The sequence below is a fragment of the Helianthus annuus genome, chromosome 12 (assembly GCF_002127325.2).
Source record: "Helianthus annuus cultivar XRQ/B chromosome 12, HanXRQr2.0-SUNRISE, whole genome shotgun sequence".
Lineage (NCBI taxonomy): Eukaryota > Viridiplantae > Streptophyta > Magnoliopsida > Asterales > Asteraceae > Helianthus > Helianthus annuus.
The window spans coordinates 105213024-105232487 of record NC_035444.2 but is presented as its reverse complement, the minus strand read 5'-3'; the positions used below and the strand labels follow the sequence as shown (position 1 = coordinate 105232487).

General features: G+C 40.3%; 1 protein-coding gene across 1 annotated transcript; it reads left to right on the top strand.

Annotated features, from left to right (window-relative positions):
* Positions 1-912: 912 nt before the first annotated feature.
* LOC110892621 (axoneme-associated protein mst101(2)-like) lies at positions 913-11705 on the top strand. Its single transcript, XM_022139776.1, has 2 exons — positions 913-1026; positions 11241-11705. The coding sequence occupies exons 1-2, from the start codon at positions 913-915 to the stop codon at positions 11703-11705; spliced, it is 579 nt and encodes a 192-aa protein (XP_021995468.1).
* The last annotated feature ends 7759 nt before the right edge of the window (positions 11706-19464 follow it).

Below are 19464 nucleotides of genomic sequence, written 5' to 3'. Positions count from 1 at the left end.
TAGTGTATGAAAAGCCAGATAAAGTTCAAGCTCAACAGTACCAAAAGTTAGTGAACTTGTGCTACGCGTTAGACATCAATTCTGACAAATACTGGAAGTCAAAGTGGAGAGACTTGGAGATTGATGAGTTCTTGAAGAAGTATAAGCGCAGTCAAAGATTCAAGGAGATTGCTGATAAAGCTGCAAAGCTTGGAAGGTATAAGTTGATGAGACCTCCACCAACAGACCAGACACCAATCGAGAAAGAAGAAAACAAGATCCTGATGTGGGATAGGAAGCGCGATGGTGATCCTGTGTACAAAAAAATAATGGAATGAAGTTGGTAGGCCTCTTAGGCGAAAGATGATTGCAGAAAGAGATGAGAAAAGAAAACAGAAAGCTAGGGAAAGAAGACGCAGCAGGAAGACGGATTGAAGAGTATGCAGGAAGGAACTACAGCTACATCCAAGGGGGAGTCTGTTAGTACATATGTCTGTAGCTTCCGTCTGCATCGAGTCTTATGTATTTTCTGTTGTGTATGTATTTTTGTATATGTATGAACATGTATGTGTATGTGTGTCTAGACAAATCAGGGAACGGTGTCTATCTGTTAAAGTGAAATCCATCGGGTGACTTGTGTCAATCGAACGGATGGCCATCCGATTGGATGGCTATCCGATGGGATGGCTATCTGATCGGGTGACACTTATTCCTTCCCTGATTGCCTATAAATAGGAGGTTAGTGCATTATGTCTAGAACTTTTAGCTGATCATTGTAGTGAAGCTCTGTCTGTCTGACTTTCATCTGGTTCTTCTGTACTTTCACCATCATTCAATGAAAACAGACGCGTTAATGTTGAAACTGTTGTTAGTGATTCTCTGACGGTATCAAGGGATTCTGCACCTCGATACTGATCAATTCGTCTACTTTCTATGTCAAGAACAGATCCAGTCCAAGGCCTAACAAGCAAGTATCTCCGAAAGGACTACAAGGCTTTCTTGGCTCACATCGTAGTAACAGAGAAGGAAAAGAAGCCGATGGAAAAGGTACTTGTGCTTTGTGATTTTCCTAATGTCTTTCCTGACAATTTACCTGGTCTACCCCTGTCTCGTGATATTGATTTTCGTAATGAACTCATTCCTAGAGCTAACCCTGTCGCTAAAGCCCCTTATCGTCTCGCTCCATCCAAAATGCGTGAACTTTCTAGTCAACTCCAGGAATTACTTGATAAAGGCTTCATACACCCTAGCACATCTCCATGGGGCGCACCTGTCCTTTTCATGAAAAAGAAGGATGGATCATTCCGAATGTGCATCGATTATAGGGAACTCAACAAGCTTACTATCAAGAATCGTTATCCCTTACCCTGAAGCAACGATTTAATTGATCAATTGCAAGGCGCTACATGTTTTTCTAAGATCGACTTAAGCTCTGGTTATCATCAGTAACGAATTCAGGAGGAAGATATCCCTTAAACTGACTTTCGAACCCGCTAGGTCATCATGAATTCGTCGTTATGCCCTTTGGTCTTACCAACGCACCCACAGTTTTCATGGATTTGATGAATCGCGTCTATAAACCCTTTCTTCATCGCTTCGTCATTGTATTTATCGATGATATCCTGATCAATTCAAGGACGAAATCCGAACACGCGCAACATCTCTGTTTGGTACTCGAACTTCTCCAAGGGAATCGCCTCAACGCCAAGTTCTCCAAGTGTGAATTCTGGCTCGAGGAGGTTCAATTCCTCGGTCACATCGTCAACAGTCAAGGTATTCACGTCGATCCCACGAAGATTGAAGCAGTTAAGAGTTGGATTACACCGAAAACCCCATCCGAAGTTCGTTCTTTTCTGGGATAGGTGGGTTATTACCGTCAATATATCGCCGATTTCTCTAAAATCGTCGTTCCTCTTACCTCTCTCACGCATAAAGACAAGACTTTTGTTTGCGGAACCGAACAAGAGGATGCCTTTCAAACTCTTAAGCGTATGCTTTGCGACGCTCCCGTACTCGCGCTACCCGATGGAAATGACGACGTTGTTGTTTATTGCGATGCCTCTAACCTAGGTCTTAGTTGTGTTCTTATGCAACGGGACAAGGTTATCGCGTACGCGTCTCGTCAACTTAAGGTCCAAAAGAAAAACTACACAACCCACGATCTCGAACTTGGTGCAGTTGTTTTTGCGTTGAAGATTAGGTGACACTACCTTTATGGTACCAAGTGTACGGTATTCACCGACCATAAGAGCCTATAACATATCTTGTATCAAAAAGAGCTGAATATGCGCCAACGCAGATGGGTTGAACTTCTCAACGACTACGACTGTGAGATACGCTACCACCCAGGCAAAGCAAATGTCGTTACTGATGCTTTTAGTTGACGAAGCTATTTACATGGTGTTCATAATATTCAGACCCAACCCGACCTCGCAGCTCTCATTCGCGACGCGCAACACGCCTGATTTCTCGAGAACACTTTGAAGGAAGAAAGAGTACTTGGAACCGAAAACTAACTAGTGAATAAACCTAATGGTATTCTTCACTATCTCGATCGCATTTAGATCCCCAGTCGCAATAACCTTCAGGAGATATTGCTGACTGAAGCCCACAAGTCTAGATATTCCATTCATCCGGTGCCGACAAGATGTACCAGGACCTCCGTGCCAGGTATTGGTGGCGAGGAATGAAGAAAGATATCGCTATCTTTGTTTCGAAATGCCTAACTTGCTCGAAGGTTAAGCCTGAACATCAACGACCCTCTGGTTTACTCGTGCAACCCGAAATCCCAATGTGGAAAATGGGAGAGTATAGCTATGGACTTCATTACGAAACTCCTCGTACGCCATCAGGTCACGATAGCATATGGGTTATCGTTGATCGTCTGACGAAATCCACCCGCTTTTTACCGATACGAGAAGACTATAAAGTTGAACGATTAGCACGAATCTATACCGACGAAATAATTTGTTGACATGGGACACCTTGTGACGTCATCTTTGACCGCAATTGTCAATTTACTTCACGTCTCTAGGAGACATTCCAATCCTCTCTTGGTACTACTCTTAATCTCAGTACCGCATTCCATCCCCAGACCGACGGTCAAAGTGAACGCACGATTCGCACCCTTGAAGACATGCTTCGCTCGTGCGTTATAGATTTTGGTGGTAATTGGGATTCGCATTTACCTTTAGTCGAATTCTCGTACAACAACAGTTATCACGCTAGTATTCAAATGGCACCATTTGAGGCATTATAAGGAAGAAAATGTCGATCGCCTATTGTATGGCACAAGATCGGAGACGCGCAAATTACCGGTCCTGAGTTATTACAAGAAATGACTGACAAGATCCTCGAAATCCGAGACGTTCTCTTGAAAGCTCGGAGTCATCAAAAGAGTTACGCCGATAAACGCCACAGTCCCCTTGAGTTTGAAGTTGGTGATCACGTACTCCTAAAGGTTTCGCCATGGAAAGGGGGTGATCCGATTCGGCAAGAAAGGAAAGCTAGCGCCATGATACGTTGGTCCCTTTAAAATTCTGGAAAGAATTGGCAAAGAGGCCTACCGACTCGAATTACCAGAGGAACTCAGCAACATACATCCGACTTTCCATGTTTCGAACCTCAAGAAGTGTCTAGCCGAAGAAAACCTGCATGTCCCTCTCGAGGATTTGCAAGTTAACGAAACTCTACACTTCATGGAAAAGCCAATAGAAATCATGGACTGAGAGACCAAGAAACTCCAACGCTCTCGCATTCCTATAATGAAGATTCCCTAAAAAGGCAAACGCGGCGCCGAGTTCACTTGGGAACTTGAAAGTGATATGAAAGCTAAATATCCACAACTCTTCGTTATGCATGCGCCTTAATTTTGGGACGAAATTTCCTAAAGTAGGCGAGGCTGTAACAACCCGACTTTTCGGGTCATTATAATAAGAAATGACAGATGCCATATTTCTTGCTTAATTACTCTAAAAGATTCGATAATAGTTAACCCGTTGTGGTAATCTATACATATTGGTTTTTAAAATTTTTAAAAATATATTCTACAACGCGTTCACAACGTTTATTCAAAACTAAATGCTATTTACAACGCATACTAATTACAAGCATTTTATCGCTTGTTTAGACTAAACGCTATCGCAACACGAACTCTACGCAACTCGCAACGCAGAATTACTTTTATGCATCTTAGTTATTTATGTGATTATTTGTGTGATTAATTATTTGATGTTATGTGGTTATCTCAACGCAACACGTATACGCTCAACGCTTACTCGCAACACACTTAAACGCAATGCAATGCTTAACACACGAAACAAAAGTTGGAAAACTAACTCACACAACACGGTTGTCATCATCACTTTCAGGCACTTTTTCCCTCGATTCAAGGCTATTTCATAAGTGTTTCTCCTCAAATCTTGTACAATCATCATCACTACACACTTCTACATCATCTTATCCATCAAAATCACACGTTTTCATCTTGAAATCACCTGATTTTGACTCCTTAAAGGTGGTTCTCACTCAGTTTCTTATGCAAACTGTTGTGTGACATCATCTCATCAAGATTAGTCCAGATCTAAAGGATTTCCACACTATTCAACACGGATCTCAACAAGATCTCAACATTTTCAACTGTTTTCAAACTTTTCTTCAACTTTCTTCACTTTTCTACCCAAAAACCGATGGAATCTGGACTCATTCAAACTCTCTACTCATTATCTAGTTGAAAGCCGGCTTAAAAACGGATTTCCACCAGAAAGATGACCGATTAATGGGTTGAACATGAAACTCCATCAAGAACAGTGAATCTGATCGAATGGGGTGATTCCCATCCGATCGAATGAGCTAGTCCTTGGTGTATTTTCCGTTGTTTAACACGTCAGCACGCCGTCTCTGTTAAAACATAAACTATTGAACTTAGAAAACTTTGTGAAATTTTCAAAACAACAGATTGCCCACTCGAGTGGCCATCCGATCGAATGACCATCCGACCGGGTGACCTGTCCCTTAGACTAATCCTTGTTCAAGACAATTTGACCAAAACTTCAAACTACCAATTTCTCAAACGAATCGCCATCCGATCGAATGGCCATCCGTCCAGATGACCATCCGACCGGATGACTTGGCATGTATACTTTACACTGTGTAAATGCTACAACGAAAACTCCAAAAGTTTTCAAAACGATTTAAAAACACCCACATCTCATTTGAATGGCCGTTCGTTCGAATGGTCATCCGCTCGGATGACCATCCACTCGGATGACCATCCGATCGAATGGGTATTCACCCATTCGACTCACCATTCGACACTTATCTCATCCGACACGCTGTTTGCACGCAGTTCAACACTTACGCTTCTATGCTCAGGCTAACTCCAATGCACTCCCTTCAATCCAATCAAGTTGTGTTTACTTGTTTAAACACGAACTGTGAGTATACTCGAACCCATTTTCTTTTAACGCACTTTTATGTGTTACATACGTTCTCTATCAAAACACAACAACACACAACGCAAGCACTTTTAACGCTAACCGCTCCCGCATGTTATACGTGAACTATGAATGCTTGTTTACTATGCTTAGACAGTGTTACACTCTACCGCCTCTAGCGACGATAGTACTATAGTTTGGACTCAGCACCTGTCGTGGACAGGGGTTGCTAGGGATCACATCACTTTACTTCACGTGTCCGCTGGACATGTGTCGCGCATACTCTACAACGCAGTCTCATGGTTAAGTGTGAACATAGTTAGATAGTTACATGCTTCGCCCGTTACATGATACATGCTGGTTATGTGTAAATGCTTTTCGCTATACTATATGCTATGCAAACTTGTGTACTCACCTTTACATTTTATGTATTGACTTTATGTTAACGTATGTGACAGGTTGATGGGATGCTATGTGTGACAACTCGAATTTCCAAGATTCCTATTTCGCATTTATTGCACGTTCAATGTTTGTGTAGTTAATTATTTGCACAACTAGTTGCTATGGAATTGTATACGTTTTGATACAATGAAGTGTATTGTGTGATTGTGCATGGTTATGTGTTAATTGTGATAAATTTGTTAAATGCATAAACTTGGTGGTGAAACTTTGAAATTGTTGTGAGATGGTGTACTTGTGTAAAAGTTAATACTTGAGGATGTAGAGAGCAATTAGTGAAATCCTAGTGATACTTAACCCTAATCTCTTGTTCACTAATCATTTTCGCAAAAATCCAAGCACGTACATTCACTTTCTCTGGCAATCATCATCACCATCATCATTGGCACAAGACATTCAGCACTTTGATTCCACATTTTCTCTAGAATCATTCAAGGTAATTGTTTGTTGATTGCTTGATGATTATCAATTCTTGAATCTTGTAATACTTGAAAACCCTAGTTCTTCTTATGATATTCTCTGATTATTGATTTGGATTCTGAATTATTGATGATGATGATTAGTTGTATGTTTGATAGATTGTTCCTGTAATGATTGTTGTTGTTGATCATAGGTTGATTGATTATGATTTCTGCCGTCTATATGAATGAAATTAGGGTTCCTTATTCGTATGCGTAACTGTTATTCATGAGGTTGATGTTCTGCTCGATAATTGATGTTACTTGTGGCCCGACTTTTGATTAATTAAGATAGTCTGAGTTTTGTGAAATGTGTTAGAGTCCGAACTTTGTTATTGTTGATATGATCCGACTTTTTACAAGTAGAAACATAGTCCGAATTTTAACCATGTGTAACAAGGTCCAAGTTTTGTGAGCCAACCTAAGGTCCGACCTTTAAGGATTGGTCTTGTCCGAGCTTCTTACATAATAGGGTCCGAGTTTTAGGGGGGTTACTTGTCCGATTTTTATAACAATGCAAAAGGTCCGAACTTTTCTTAATATGATAGATGGAGTCCGAGTTTGTTGATGAATCACCTTGTGGTCCGAGTTTCCTAGCTTACATGCTCGTCCGAGTTTGTGGGGGGTGATATTTAGTCCGACTTTTAACCCTTGTAAAGGGTCCGACTATTAAAACCCTTACATGGTCCGAGTTTTGGCCCCCAAACCCTTGTCCGACCTTTAAGCATTGAAAGGGGTCCGAGTTTTGTGACTTGATCCCTAGTCCGACCTTTAAAGCCCCCACACTTCCTGTCCGACTTTTAAACAGGGGAAACCCCCCCCCCCCACACTTGTCTGAGCTTTTGAGAAGGGCAAGGCCCTGTCTGGCTCTGTGTACGTTTAATTTGAGGCCATGAATGTGTATTATATAATGATTGAATCTGATAAGATGCATATGTCACTTTCTTAAGCCGTTAACCCAGTTAAACTTGTTAAGTTTATCAACGCCGTCGAATATACGAAGTATGTTAACAGTGACAAATATGTTAACCTCCATGTTAGACTGAAATGTGAAATGCAAAGGTGTGACGCATGAATTATGTGAATACGATGAACTGATTACGTGATGTATGATTCTATATATATATATATAATCGTATGATACTGAACGCAACTGTATGATCCTACATGTATGAACAGTCTATGAGATATCATCCTGTACACAATAAGCACACAAAACACAGTTGCTTGAATGTCAATGATTTGTAAACCCTAATTGGATGCAAACACTTACATCGTATCATGTGCAATATAACCTAGGTCGTGGGTAACGGATTTAGACACTTGATAAACCTTAGAGCATAGCATACCGAGCAAACCAAGGTGAGTTCACACAGCCACGGCATGGGGTTCCTAGGGTGGGAATGGGATTGATTTATTTATTTGTACTTCTCTAGATAATGGAACGTAGTGATATGATCCTCGGGTGAGGAAGGTGATTGGTTAAGATACTGCTAGACTAGTGATGCTTATAGAACTGATCTTCGCACACACGCCGGGGTTAGCTGCGATAATATGACTGATCTTCGCACACATGCCAGGGTTGGCTGCGATAATATGACTGATCTTCGCACACATGCCAGGGTTGGCTACGATAATATGACTAATCTTCGCACACATGCCTAGGAAGGCTGCGAACTATACACTAAAACTTCGCACAGGTGCCGGGTGGCCGCGATACAAACATACCTAGTCTAGAATACTTGAGAATTTTCCCTAATCTTCGGATACATGCCTAGAGGGCTGCGATACGAACTAATACGATACATGACTTAAGGAACGAACACAGGGCTTACTATACTACTACAATTACTGAACTATTAACTGTGAACTCGCTCAACTAGTTGTTGACTCTCTGCTGCATGCCTTGCAGGACCTTAGGTACTTATGGAGCTTGCACAGGAAGGAGCATGTCGTTGTGGAGTATGGATCGTGGATGTGATGTTAAACTTTATAACACTTGAACTTATTACTTACATTGGGTTTTCATACTTATGCTTCCGCTACACTTTGAAACCATAATTACGTTTTGAACACCTATCGTATTGAATGATTGGTTTGCATTTATTCTACTTGATATTAATTACATGTTCAATATGATTGGTGGCTTGATCCTGGTCATGTCACGCTCCCAGGCGGTGATACTCCGCAGGTGGATTTTGGGGGTGTGACACTATGTATGCTGTGACGAATCAAGTAGGAAGTATAGAAACCCACAAAATAAGAAATCTGAGCTGTCGGAATAGTTTATTCGTTTTCGATACACGCTATCTGTAATGACTGTTTTTACTTTATATGTTAGTGGTATGGGACATTAACGTTAAATATATTGTCATTAATAGTTGTTATGGATTCTCTTGGACAATCTGTTTCGCTCAGTGCCACGCCCCGATGTTTCCGCCATCGGTTGGGGTGTGAAATAAGGATAGTGTGCAAGAATAGAAATGATCAACAAACAAGAAGAAAAGGCTTTTAATGGAGAAACTTGCTGATGTCTGATGAAATTTCCAAAAGAGGAAAAAAAATTCCTAAAAGAGAAAGAATGTTAGAAAGAGAGAGAGAGAGTCGCCGCAGAATGTTTGGAAACATTCTCGAGGGTTTTGCACCATGTGGTTTAAATACCCATGAGAGATTTCGCACACATATGTGCAGGTAGGGTGTGCGGGTGGGGTGTGCAGCCCCTCAATGGGCCTGCTGTGTGTGTGGGGGGGTTGGAATTTGGGCCAAGATTAATTAGTGTGCAGAGACTGTAATGAGGGATTGCACGGCTAAACAATAGTGTGCGATGAGACTAAGTGTGCGGCCAGGTTAGTTTCCATCTATCAATTACACCTAACATTCATATGTATGTAGATGTAGTGTGCAGCCAACTTATTATTTTTTCATATATTTTCACTCATGTTCACAACATTTAATTATATATATAAACTAATCAATTATATTCACACACTTTCACATAAGAACCAATTAACCATAACGAACCACGTTCATTAACTTCACAAGATTACAACGTAAGTGGAACGTGAATGGGAAAGTTCGAGTTGTCACATTATCCCCAAGTTGAAATAAATTTCGTCCCAAAATTTAGCATGCAGACACTGAATAAGCTAACTTAGTTAAGCGTTTTAGCAGGGTGTCACATCATCTCCCTATTGGTTTGGAATTTCGTACTGAAATTCGGTAGAAGCTTCAGTACTGGTTACGTTGTTTTTAAATAACTGGGATACTTGCGCATCATTTGGTCTTCCCGTTCCCAAGTAAACTCTGGGCCACGTCGTGAGTTTCAACGAACTCGAACTATGGGTATCATGCTACGCTTGAGGGTTTTAATTTCTCGATCCATGATCTCAACGGGTTCCTCAATGAAGCGAAGCTGGTCATCGATTGTGAGTTCCTTAAAAGGAACAAGGAGAGTTTCATCTAATAGACACTTTTTCAGATTCGATACGTGAAAAACATTGTATACCGCACTGAGCTCTTCAGGCAAGTTCAGTCTATATGCTGCTGCACAGAGTTTGTTGGTGATTTCGAAAGGTCCGACGAAACATGTATTTAGCTTGCCCCTTCTTCTAAAATGAAGCAGACCTTTCCAGGGTGAGACTTTTAGCAAAACCCGGTCCCCAACTTGGAATTCCAGTGGTTTTCTATGCTTATCCGCGTAGCGTTTCTGAGGGTCGCGAGCTGCCGCCATTCGTTGTCTAATCTGGGCAATCTTTTCCGTGGCGTTAAGTACGAGTTCAGGGCCAGTGATTTGGTTATCACCAACTTCAGCCCAACACAAAGGTGATCGACATTTCTGTCTGTATAATGCCTCGAACGGTGCAGCCTGAATGCTAGTGTGGTAACTGTTGTTATAGGAAAATTCTACCAGAGGTAAGTATCATTCCCAGTCGTTACCAAAGTCGATGACACATGCTCGCAGCATGTCTTCAAGAGTTTGGATGGTACGTTCAGTTTGACCATACATCTGAGAAGATGTTGGAGGTTTATACGAATGAATTCGTGGCACGCCACGGAATACCGGTATCCATCGTGTCTAATAGAGATACACGGTTTACTTCTGTGAGTGCACGAATGTCTATCGCCTCCGTTAATCCGAATCGTAGCAAGAAATGGAACAAAACTAGATTTTTTATTGTTAAATTTAGGGAAAAGTCTAGTTTTTAATGAGGAGTGGCAAACTTGTAAATAAGGTGACATTCCTTATGCATTTGCCTATAAATAGGAGGCTTAGGTTAGAGATTAAAAACTTTTGCATCTTTCTACATTTGGAGAGCATTCAAGTTCTAGAGAGAGAAAGTAGCAAGAAGGTGATAAAATCAAGGTGCGATAATCAAGGAATTATGGCGGAAGAGTTTTACAACACGTTTTATAATGCTTTCATGTCCGAAACATCTGAACAAACAACTGTCACACCTAAAAGCATTTCCAAAACTATACCTGATAACATAAATCATGACAATTTCTACGGAAATCACCAAAGACCACCTAAACTAATGAACATCTTTAATGAGGAGTGGCAAACTTGTAATAAGGTGACATTCCTTATGCCGTTTCCTATAAATAGGAGGCTTAGGTTAGAGATTAAAGACTTTTGCCATTTGTTAGTTTGGAGCTTAGGAGTCTAGACAGAGAAAGTAGCAAAGGAGAAGATTCAAGGTATAAACATTGTCAGATTTTTCAATAGAATCATTGTTATTTACGTTCTTGTGTTCGGTCCACACACGTGCACGGATTCCGCACGTCGTACGTGTCGTTTCGCAATCGTTCGGGAGTCAAAACTGATCCTACAAGTGGTATCATGGATTAGAGAAATTCAAGATTATAGAGAAAAGGTTGAAGAAAAAATTAACAAAGTGATGGATGCAAGTCTGGAGAAAAAAAGAAGAAGACAGTTGAAGAGATTGTGGTTAAGAGTGAGAAGATAGTGAAGGATGTGAAGAAAGAGTTAGCTGGTGAAGAGAAATCAGAGGAAGATGTTGCAGAGAAACAGCAAAATAATGAGGAAGATCAGAAGGCAGAAGAAGTCATGGTGCCTAATGCTGAGGTAAATACTCAATCTGAATCTTCTAAAATGTTAGATAAATCTGTGCATAAAACTGATGAACAGTACAAGAAGTGCATGGAAATGTGCAAAGCTTGTACTGAAAAGGATAACAGTCTAAGATCCAGAGATATAGAGTTTACTAAAATTGAAAAGATTTTCAAAGAGAAATGTGAAGAAATGATTGAAAACGAAAAGTTTTTGAAACAAGAAAATGAAAAGCTGACACAAAAGTGTGATGATCTTGAAAAGGAAATTAAAATTTTGAAAGAAAAGTGTTCAAAAGTTTGAATGTATGAAAGGAGAGAGTGTCCGACAAATGATTGAGAGGTTTTGTCATTTGAAAATTGAGTTAGAGCATTTTGGAATCAACAAAGAAAGATAAGAGATGGTGGATAAACTCGTCGAAGCTTTGCCACATGAGGAAGACTGGAAAACCTATGTGATTGTGTTGAAAAATGATGCTAAATTCGATGAGATAACGTTAGAGAGTTTGATTGAGAACTAGAGGGACATAATCTATTATTGCAAAAACAAAACAAAATGTCTAGCTCTAGTTATCAACATAATGTTGATTTGTTTTACAGAAGAGGTATGCCACAAAGCAATGAATCGCCAAAGATCAAAACGGCTTTCAGTGCATATAAGACTGGTGACTCATTAAACAACAAATCTTCAAGCATTGATCTAGGATATCATTCTTCTTCTGCTTCATCCAAATCTGGTCCAAGTCAAGATTGGAAAAATTCTCCACATTTGAACAATGAGTTTGCTCAACAGCACATGAGTTTCTTAGCTTCTATTCTGGTATCTTATGAAGGTTTAATTGCTGGTGCATTGCTAGTGTGATACAAAGAGCTCAAAGGTTCATGGAGATAACTGGCAGAAAGTGCTTGGAAGGTCCAGACATGAAGATTGGTTTTGACAAGAACAAAGTTACTTGCTTCAAGTGTAAACAAAAGGGACACTTCAAGAGGGAATGCTCAAACAACAAAGCTGATGATAGTGTGAATCCGTTTCATGATGATTATTACAAGAAAGCTATCTATCATCAGAACAAGGAGCAACCAACAAGAAAGCAAATTGATGAAGGATCTTCTAAAGAAAAGAAACATGCTGTATTGACGATTCGTGATCGTAGTGAATCCAGTATTCATCAAAATGAAAAATTTAATTGGGATGATTACATCAAAGTAGATGAAACATTCAACAGTTGTATAATTCATGATGACGAAGGATATGATTGGAGTAAACATGACAAAGAAGATGGAGAATTCAAGGCAATGGTTGCTAAGATCAAGAAGAGCGAGAGGAAATAGAAGCCCAAGGTTATTTAGACAGTATGTACGATGCTCACAAAGAAGCAAGACATGCAAGAAGATGGGATTCTGATTATGAATGTTATGTTGACCCAAAAGGTAATCCAACAGTTGATCCAGATGAGGTTGATTTTGAAGCCTTAGTTGTGACAACTGGCACTTTTCCATGTATTCTGCACAATAATAAACAGTAATCTGTGCCTTAATGACTGTGCATGATTTAATTAACAAGATGACTGAATTTCCGATTTCTATCATATACATACAAAGGCATTTCATGTTGCGAGATTGTTCATCATTATTACATGCAACACAATAAGGTTCAATTCATGCACAAAACAAAGTTAGCACGGTTATCAGACAAACTAGAAGTACTGACGGGAGTTCAGTACTCAGACAGACATGATGTTAAGACACAAAATAAGCCCCGGAACCAAGTGTTACACTAGAATAGTGTGTAGGTAGGAATGTAGGGGTTACAAAACTGCCTTCCTAGTGATGATTTAGGTGCCGGAAAGTGCCATAAACACACTAACACTGCAGAATTCTGCAGAAAACAACCAAATTCAGCAAAAATCAGCTTTCTAACATCAAAATATAATGCATAATTATGGTTTAGTGGCCCAGAATACTTTCCTAAGTGTCGGGAATCGAAACTGTCATAAAAGACAACATAAAGCACACTAAACTACGCCATTTAAGTACTTTAACAAACCGGTAACCAACCGAACAACCAGACACTACCCGAAACACCAAATTTTCACTAGAAGCATTGTTTTAACATTTCCGAGCTAGTTATGGTCACCGAACATCATAATTCATCTTATAAGCATATAACACATAAAACACTAACTAATACCTTTGAAATCTAACTACCTTACTTAACTAACATTTGAAACTCAACAAGACCCCCCCCCCCCACACTTTTGGGCCGGTTAGACATGGGGGCCCCACAAAAGATTTCTTTTTATTATTTAAGTGGATATGTTAATTAGAATTGAAACATATGAACCTATGTGTAAATGTTTGTTGGAAATCTTTTTATAAAAACCATAAGTTCATGAGCACTTAACATTCATCACCTTCAACTAACATAACCTTCTCCCTCTTCTTCCATAGCTCACGGCCACACCCTCAAACACCCATACTTTCATTTTCATCCATCATACAACACTTCCAAGCTTGTTCTAAGGTGTATGGAGGCTATCTAAGAAGACTACATGTGCTAAAACTTGAAGGACCATCTCAAGGAGCTTTTATCCACTTCATTTCTTCTTCATCTTCTACTTTGATCTTCCTTAGCCTTAGAGCTAGTAGTAAGCTCCTTTAATCATGTTTTTACTTCTAATTTTAGTGGTTAAAATGTTATGTAACTTGTTAATCTTAAGAATCTCAAGAAAACATAAGCATGAACACTAACATAAAGCTTAATAACATGAAGATCAAGTTGTTTTAGTGTATGTATGAAACTTGTTTGTTGATTATTTGTGTTTATGGTGTAGATCACCATAAGAAGCTTGCTAGATGATGATTAAACACATGATCTAGCAAGTATAAGGATGGATCTTAAGAAATTGGTTATGATCATCCTTTATGTTAAACATGAACTTGAAGATGAACTTGTTTTAGTGAATGATGATTTTTGATACAAGTTATGTCTTGAGAATAAAAGATTTCAAAGATAATATTTTCAAGAAACCAAAGCTTATTACAAGGATTAACATGAACTTGGTTTTTAAAGAAAGTAATCATGTTTTAAGTGTTAAAACAAAGCTTGAAAAATGTTGGTAACAAGAGAAATACAAAAGAATTATTTTTAGAAAAATCATCCTACAAGTTGTAAAGGACCAAATTTAGCAAGAATGAGATTTACAAACAAATAACCACATTTTTAAGGGTAACTAAACCTACTAAATAACATACTAAATTACTACAAATTTTTACAAAGTTTCAAATTCATGTCATAGTGTAAATTTCATACTTTTGGCACATGGTAAGTCTTGAGTGATTTGTTCTTGATTGATGATGATTTTAAAAGAAAATGATATGCTTTGAAAGCATGGAAACCTCCATTTTTAAGGGGAAACTATGGCAAAATTTTTCTAGAATTTAAACACTTAGAAAAATATTTTTAAACAAGTGTTTACAAGTATATTTTAATCATGGTTTTTCATATAAAATTTGTCATAATTCTTGTTACAAAAATTACAAATATTGGAGGTTGGTTTTTGATAAATAAAAGTGGCTAAATATATATTTAGGAAAATATATATTTAGATGCGACAATTTGTGTGATTACTTGTATATTATGTGTATTAGTTATATTATTTTAGGACTTGAAATAATATAACTTACCAAAATACCAAGGATTATAATACAAAAATAATGCCAAAATTCCAAGAAAATGAATATATAATTTATACCCAAAAATTGGACAAACCAAACAAGGAATATGGATTACATATATATATTCCGGAATTAAGTTCATATATTTTGACAAATAAGTTAAGCGGCATTTTGGAAATCAAAGAAACAAAAATTATAATTTTTACAAGTGTTACAAAAATATATCATATTTTTGTCAAGTAGAAAATACATTATTTGTGAATAAAGAAATGATATATATATTTTTTTGAATTATTAGAAAATATATTGTTTTGAAGAAAATATATGTTCTTAAACATATTTAGAATATATTATTTTTGGGGTGAGAAATGGATTTATCTAAATCGGTCCGCTTAGGGATCCAGATTCGGTCTAGATAATGGAATATCCCATTCGACTTATTGAATAGATGGGCTCCATCGTTGAGAATCCTTTCCTTCTTCAAAGTATGCTCGGTAAAGCAAGCATGTTGGGCTTCGCGGATGAGAGTTTCGAGGTGATGCTGGGCTTGAACGTTATGAACGCTATGCAAATAGCTTCGTCTGTTGAGGGCGTCGGCAACGACATTTGCTTTGCCAGGATGGTAACGAATCTCACAGTCGTAATCGCTGAGAAGTTCCACCCAGCGGCGTTGACGCATATTAAGCTCTTTCTGGCTGAAGATGTGTTGTAGGCTCCTATGGTCAGTGAAGACCGTACACTTTGTACCATAAAGGTAGTGTCGCCAAATCTTCAACGCAAAAACAACTGCGCCTAGCTCGAGGTCGTGGGTCGTATAGTTCTTCTCGTGGATCTTGAGCTGACGAGATGCGTAAGCGATAACCTTGTCTCGTTGCATGAGAACACAACCAAGGCCAAGGTTCGAGGCATCATAATAGACTACGAAGTCATCGTTTCCGTAGGGTAAAGCAAGGACGGGAGCATTGCAAAGCATATTCTTGAGGGTTTGGAAGGCAGTCTCTTGTCCAGTTCCCTAGAAAAAAGGCTTGTCCTTGTGCGTGAGAGAAGTAAGCGGCACGGCGATTTTTGATAATCCTTCAATAAATCGGCGATAATAGCCCGCTAGTCCGAGGAAAGAACGGACTTCAGACGGGTTCTTAGGCGTTACCCAACTCTTAACTGCTTCAATCTTCGCGGGATCGACATGAATACCTTGACTATTGACAATATGATCGAGGAATTGAACCTCCTCTAGCCAAAATTCGCACTTGGAGAATTTGGCATAGAGTCGATTCCCTTGGAGTAGCTCGAGAACCAAACGTAGATGTTGCGCGTGTTCGGCTTTCGACTTGGAATAGATCAGGATATCATCGATGAACACGATGACGAAGCGATCAAGAAATGGTTTACACACGTGATTCATCAGATCCATGTAAACCGCGGGTGTGTTGGTCAAACCAAAAGGCATAACAACGAAGTCATAGTGGCCATAACGGGTGCGAAAAGCAGTTTTGGGTATATCCTCCTCTTGAATGCGCAATTGGTGATAGCCTGGGCGTAGATTGATCTTCGAGAAACACGATGCACCTTGTAACTGATCAAACAAATCATCGATTCAAGGCAAAGGATAGGGATTCTTGATGGTTAGCTTATTCAATTCCATGTAGTCGATGCACATCTAGAACGACCCATCCTTCTTTTTGACGAAAAGGACTGTTGTGCCCCATGGAGAGGTGCTAGGGCGAATGAAGCCTTTATCAAGCAATTCCTAGAGCTGACTCGAGAGTTCACGCATTTCGGATGGAGCGAGTCGATAAGGAGCTCTAGCAACAAGATTTGCTCCAGGGATGAGGTCGATGCGAAAGTCGATATCACGACTTGGTGGTAGACCTGGAAGTTCATCGGGAAAGACCTGAGGAAATTCACAAACCACGGGAACATCGTTCACTCCAGGATTACCTTTCTTTTCCTGCTCCGCTACTACAATGTTGGCCAAGAAAGCTCTGTATTCTTTGCAGAGATACTTGCTAGCTCGGACACACGACATGAGCTTTAGACCTTTCGAGGGAGTTTCGCTATACACACAGAGTTGATCACCATTAGCGAGCGAGACAACTTCAGCATGGTTTTCACGAAGAAAGTCCATGCCTACTATGACGTCAAAACTACCAAGCTGCATCGGGATAAGGTCGATAGGAAAAACGTGATTGTTGAGTTCGAGAGTACAATCCCGAAGAACAGAATTGATAGCGACGGTTCTTCCGGTGGCAACTTCGACATCGAACGACGAGGGGAGATGGGCGCGCTTACGATTAAGGAGCTTTTCGAATTCAAACAACACAAAACAGTTATCGGCTCCAGTATCAAAAAAAAACACGAAGCATATATACCATTCACAAGGAACGTATCATTGACCATGTTGTTGTCAGCTTGAGCCTGGCGCGCATTGATGTTGAAGGTTCGGGCGCGTGCTGCTTGCTGCTGTTGTTGTTGTTCGGGCTACTGCTGTTGGGGCTCTTGTTTAACCACCCTGTTGGGACACATATTAGCGAAGTGGTTGGGATCACCACACGCAAAACAAGCTCTAGCATGAGCAGCGATTGCAGGAGCTGGTTGTTGTTGATCCTGAGGGGCAGTAAGAAGAGCTTGTTGAGCAGGAGCTGGAGCTGTAGCTTGGCGAGGACCTGTACGGCAGTTTGCGGTGAAATGGTCGTACATGTTGCAATGCACGCAAAATCGACAGGCGATTCCCACTGGATGATGATAGGTACATGTTGGGAAAGCGGGGTGAGGGCCAATATAAGCACGCTTTGCAGGCGGTGCATAGGTAACTGGTGCTACAGTTGGTCAGTGTTGAGATTGCTGCTGAGCCGGTACGGCTTGAAGGGGGGCAGCGGTAGTGATAGCACAGTTCTTGTTGCTGGAGTTGCTATTGTTCTTCCTCTTGCGACGAGAGGACTTGGATGACTGCGAAGCGGCGGCGGCGGTTTCAGCGGTTGCGGTGGTTGTAGCTTGGTGCAGATTCTTTGAGGTTTTATCCCAAAACCCAGACTTGACTCGCTTATCGTTGATCTCAGCGGCGAGCAGGTAAGTTTCCTTGATTCTTGCTGGTTTTGAAGCTTGCACAAAATCTGTGACACAATTCGGAAGAGCTCGGATACACTTCTTGATTGTCACATCGGGAGTCTTGACTTGATCAGGACAGATTATGCTTAGCTGCTTGAACCGAGCAGTCAAAGCAGCATTGTCACCTTCCTTCTGCTTGATATGCCAGAATTCGTCCTCCAACTTTTGGCGCTCATGGGGAGGGCAGAACTCTTCCATCATGATATTCTTCAACTCGTCCCATGTCAAACCGTAAGTTGCATCATTTCCGCGTTTGTTTCTCTCGGCCGTCCACCAGTCTAAGGCGTGGGACTGGAAGATGCAGGTAGCGTTCAGAGTGCGGAGATTATCAGGACAGCCACTCTGGCGACGGGTGACCTCGATAGAATCAAACCATTGGAACAGGGCCGTAGGGCCTTCTTCGCCAGTAAATTCTTTCGGACCGCAAGCTTTGAACTGCTTGAGGCTAAAAACAGACTTTGGCGAATCTGTCCTGGACTCTTCAGAAGACTTGCTGGTATTCTCTTACAGGTCGCTAACGATCTGTGGTATCACTTTCACTATCTGCTTAGCGACGAGAGCAGCAAGGCGTTTGTCTTTCTGGTTTTGGCGAGCAGTTCGAGAGTGAAGGGATCCAGATGACGACATTGTCTGCAATAGACATCGCCACAGGACTCACCCACAATATAATCGAATCTCACCTCACACACCTAGTACTACTAAAGCTTAGGAACACCATCAGGTAATCACATAAACACATTGGCAAACTTTTAAGGGATCATGAATAGGAGTGAGTATGTATATAAGATTGTTCGTACATGTCTTATTACATGGTGCTTTGTAATTAGGATACGTTAGTAAATCATATGGAATTATGTAAGCTGTATGTGAGAGCTTGTTTATATGTTCGTATGTATGTGTGTATGTATTATGTGACCGAAAGTACACATACGGATGTACGTAGGCACGAAGTAGTATTTATTGTACACGAAGGAATGAGGCTTGAATATACGTATACATAGCTTCAATATGGCTTGGTAAGTTACGGGTGAGTATAGGTAGGTGCTGGGGACTACCGTAGCTTACGGTAGCCACCGTAAGCTAGGGTAGGTGCTGGGTCTTTCTTTCTACTGTAAGGCAGTAGAAAGGCACCGTAAGACTTTTGGGGCCACCGTTGTCTGGTGCAAAAGTAAAGTTTATGTAATTCTTCATTTTTCTTCGAATTCAGACCCCGTGAACCCATTCCAAGCCTCGTTAAGTTTTTATAATGTTCCTCATCCCTACCGAATGGCTTGGTAAGT

Coding starts and splice junctions, on each gene's coding strand:
- LOC110892621 (XM_022139776.1), top strand. CDS start 913: ATGTCAAGAACAGATCCAGTCCAAGGCCTAACAAGCAAGTATCTCCGA. Junction 1,027..11,240: donor AAAAGAAGCCGATGGAAAAG/GTACTTGTGCTT, acceptor GATGGATGCAAG/TCTGGAGAAAAAAAGAAGAA.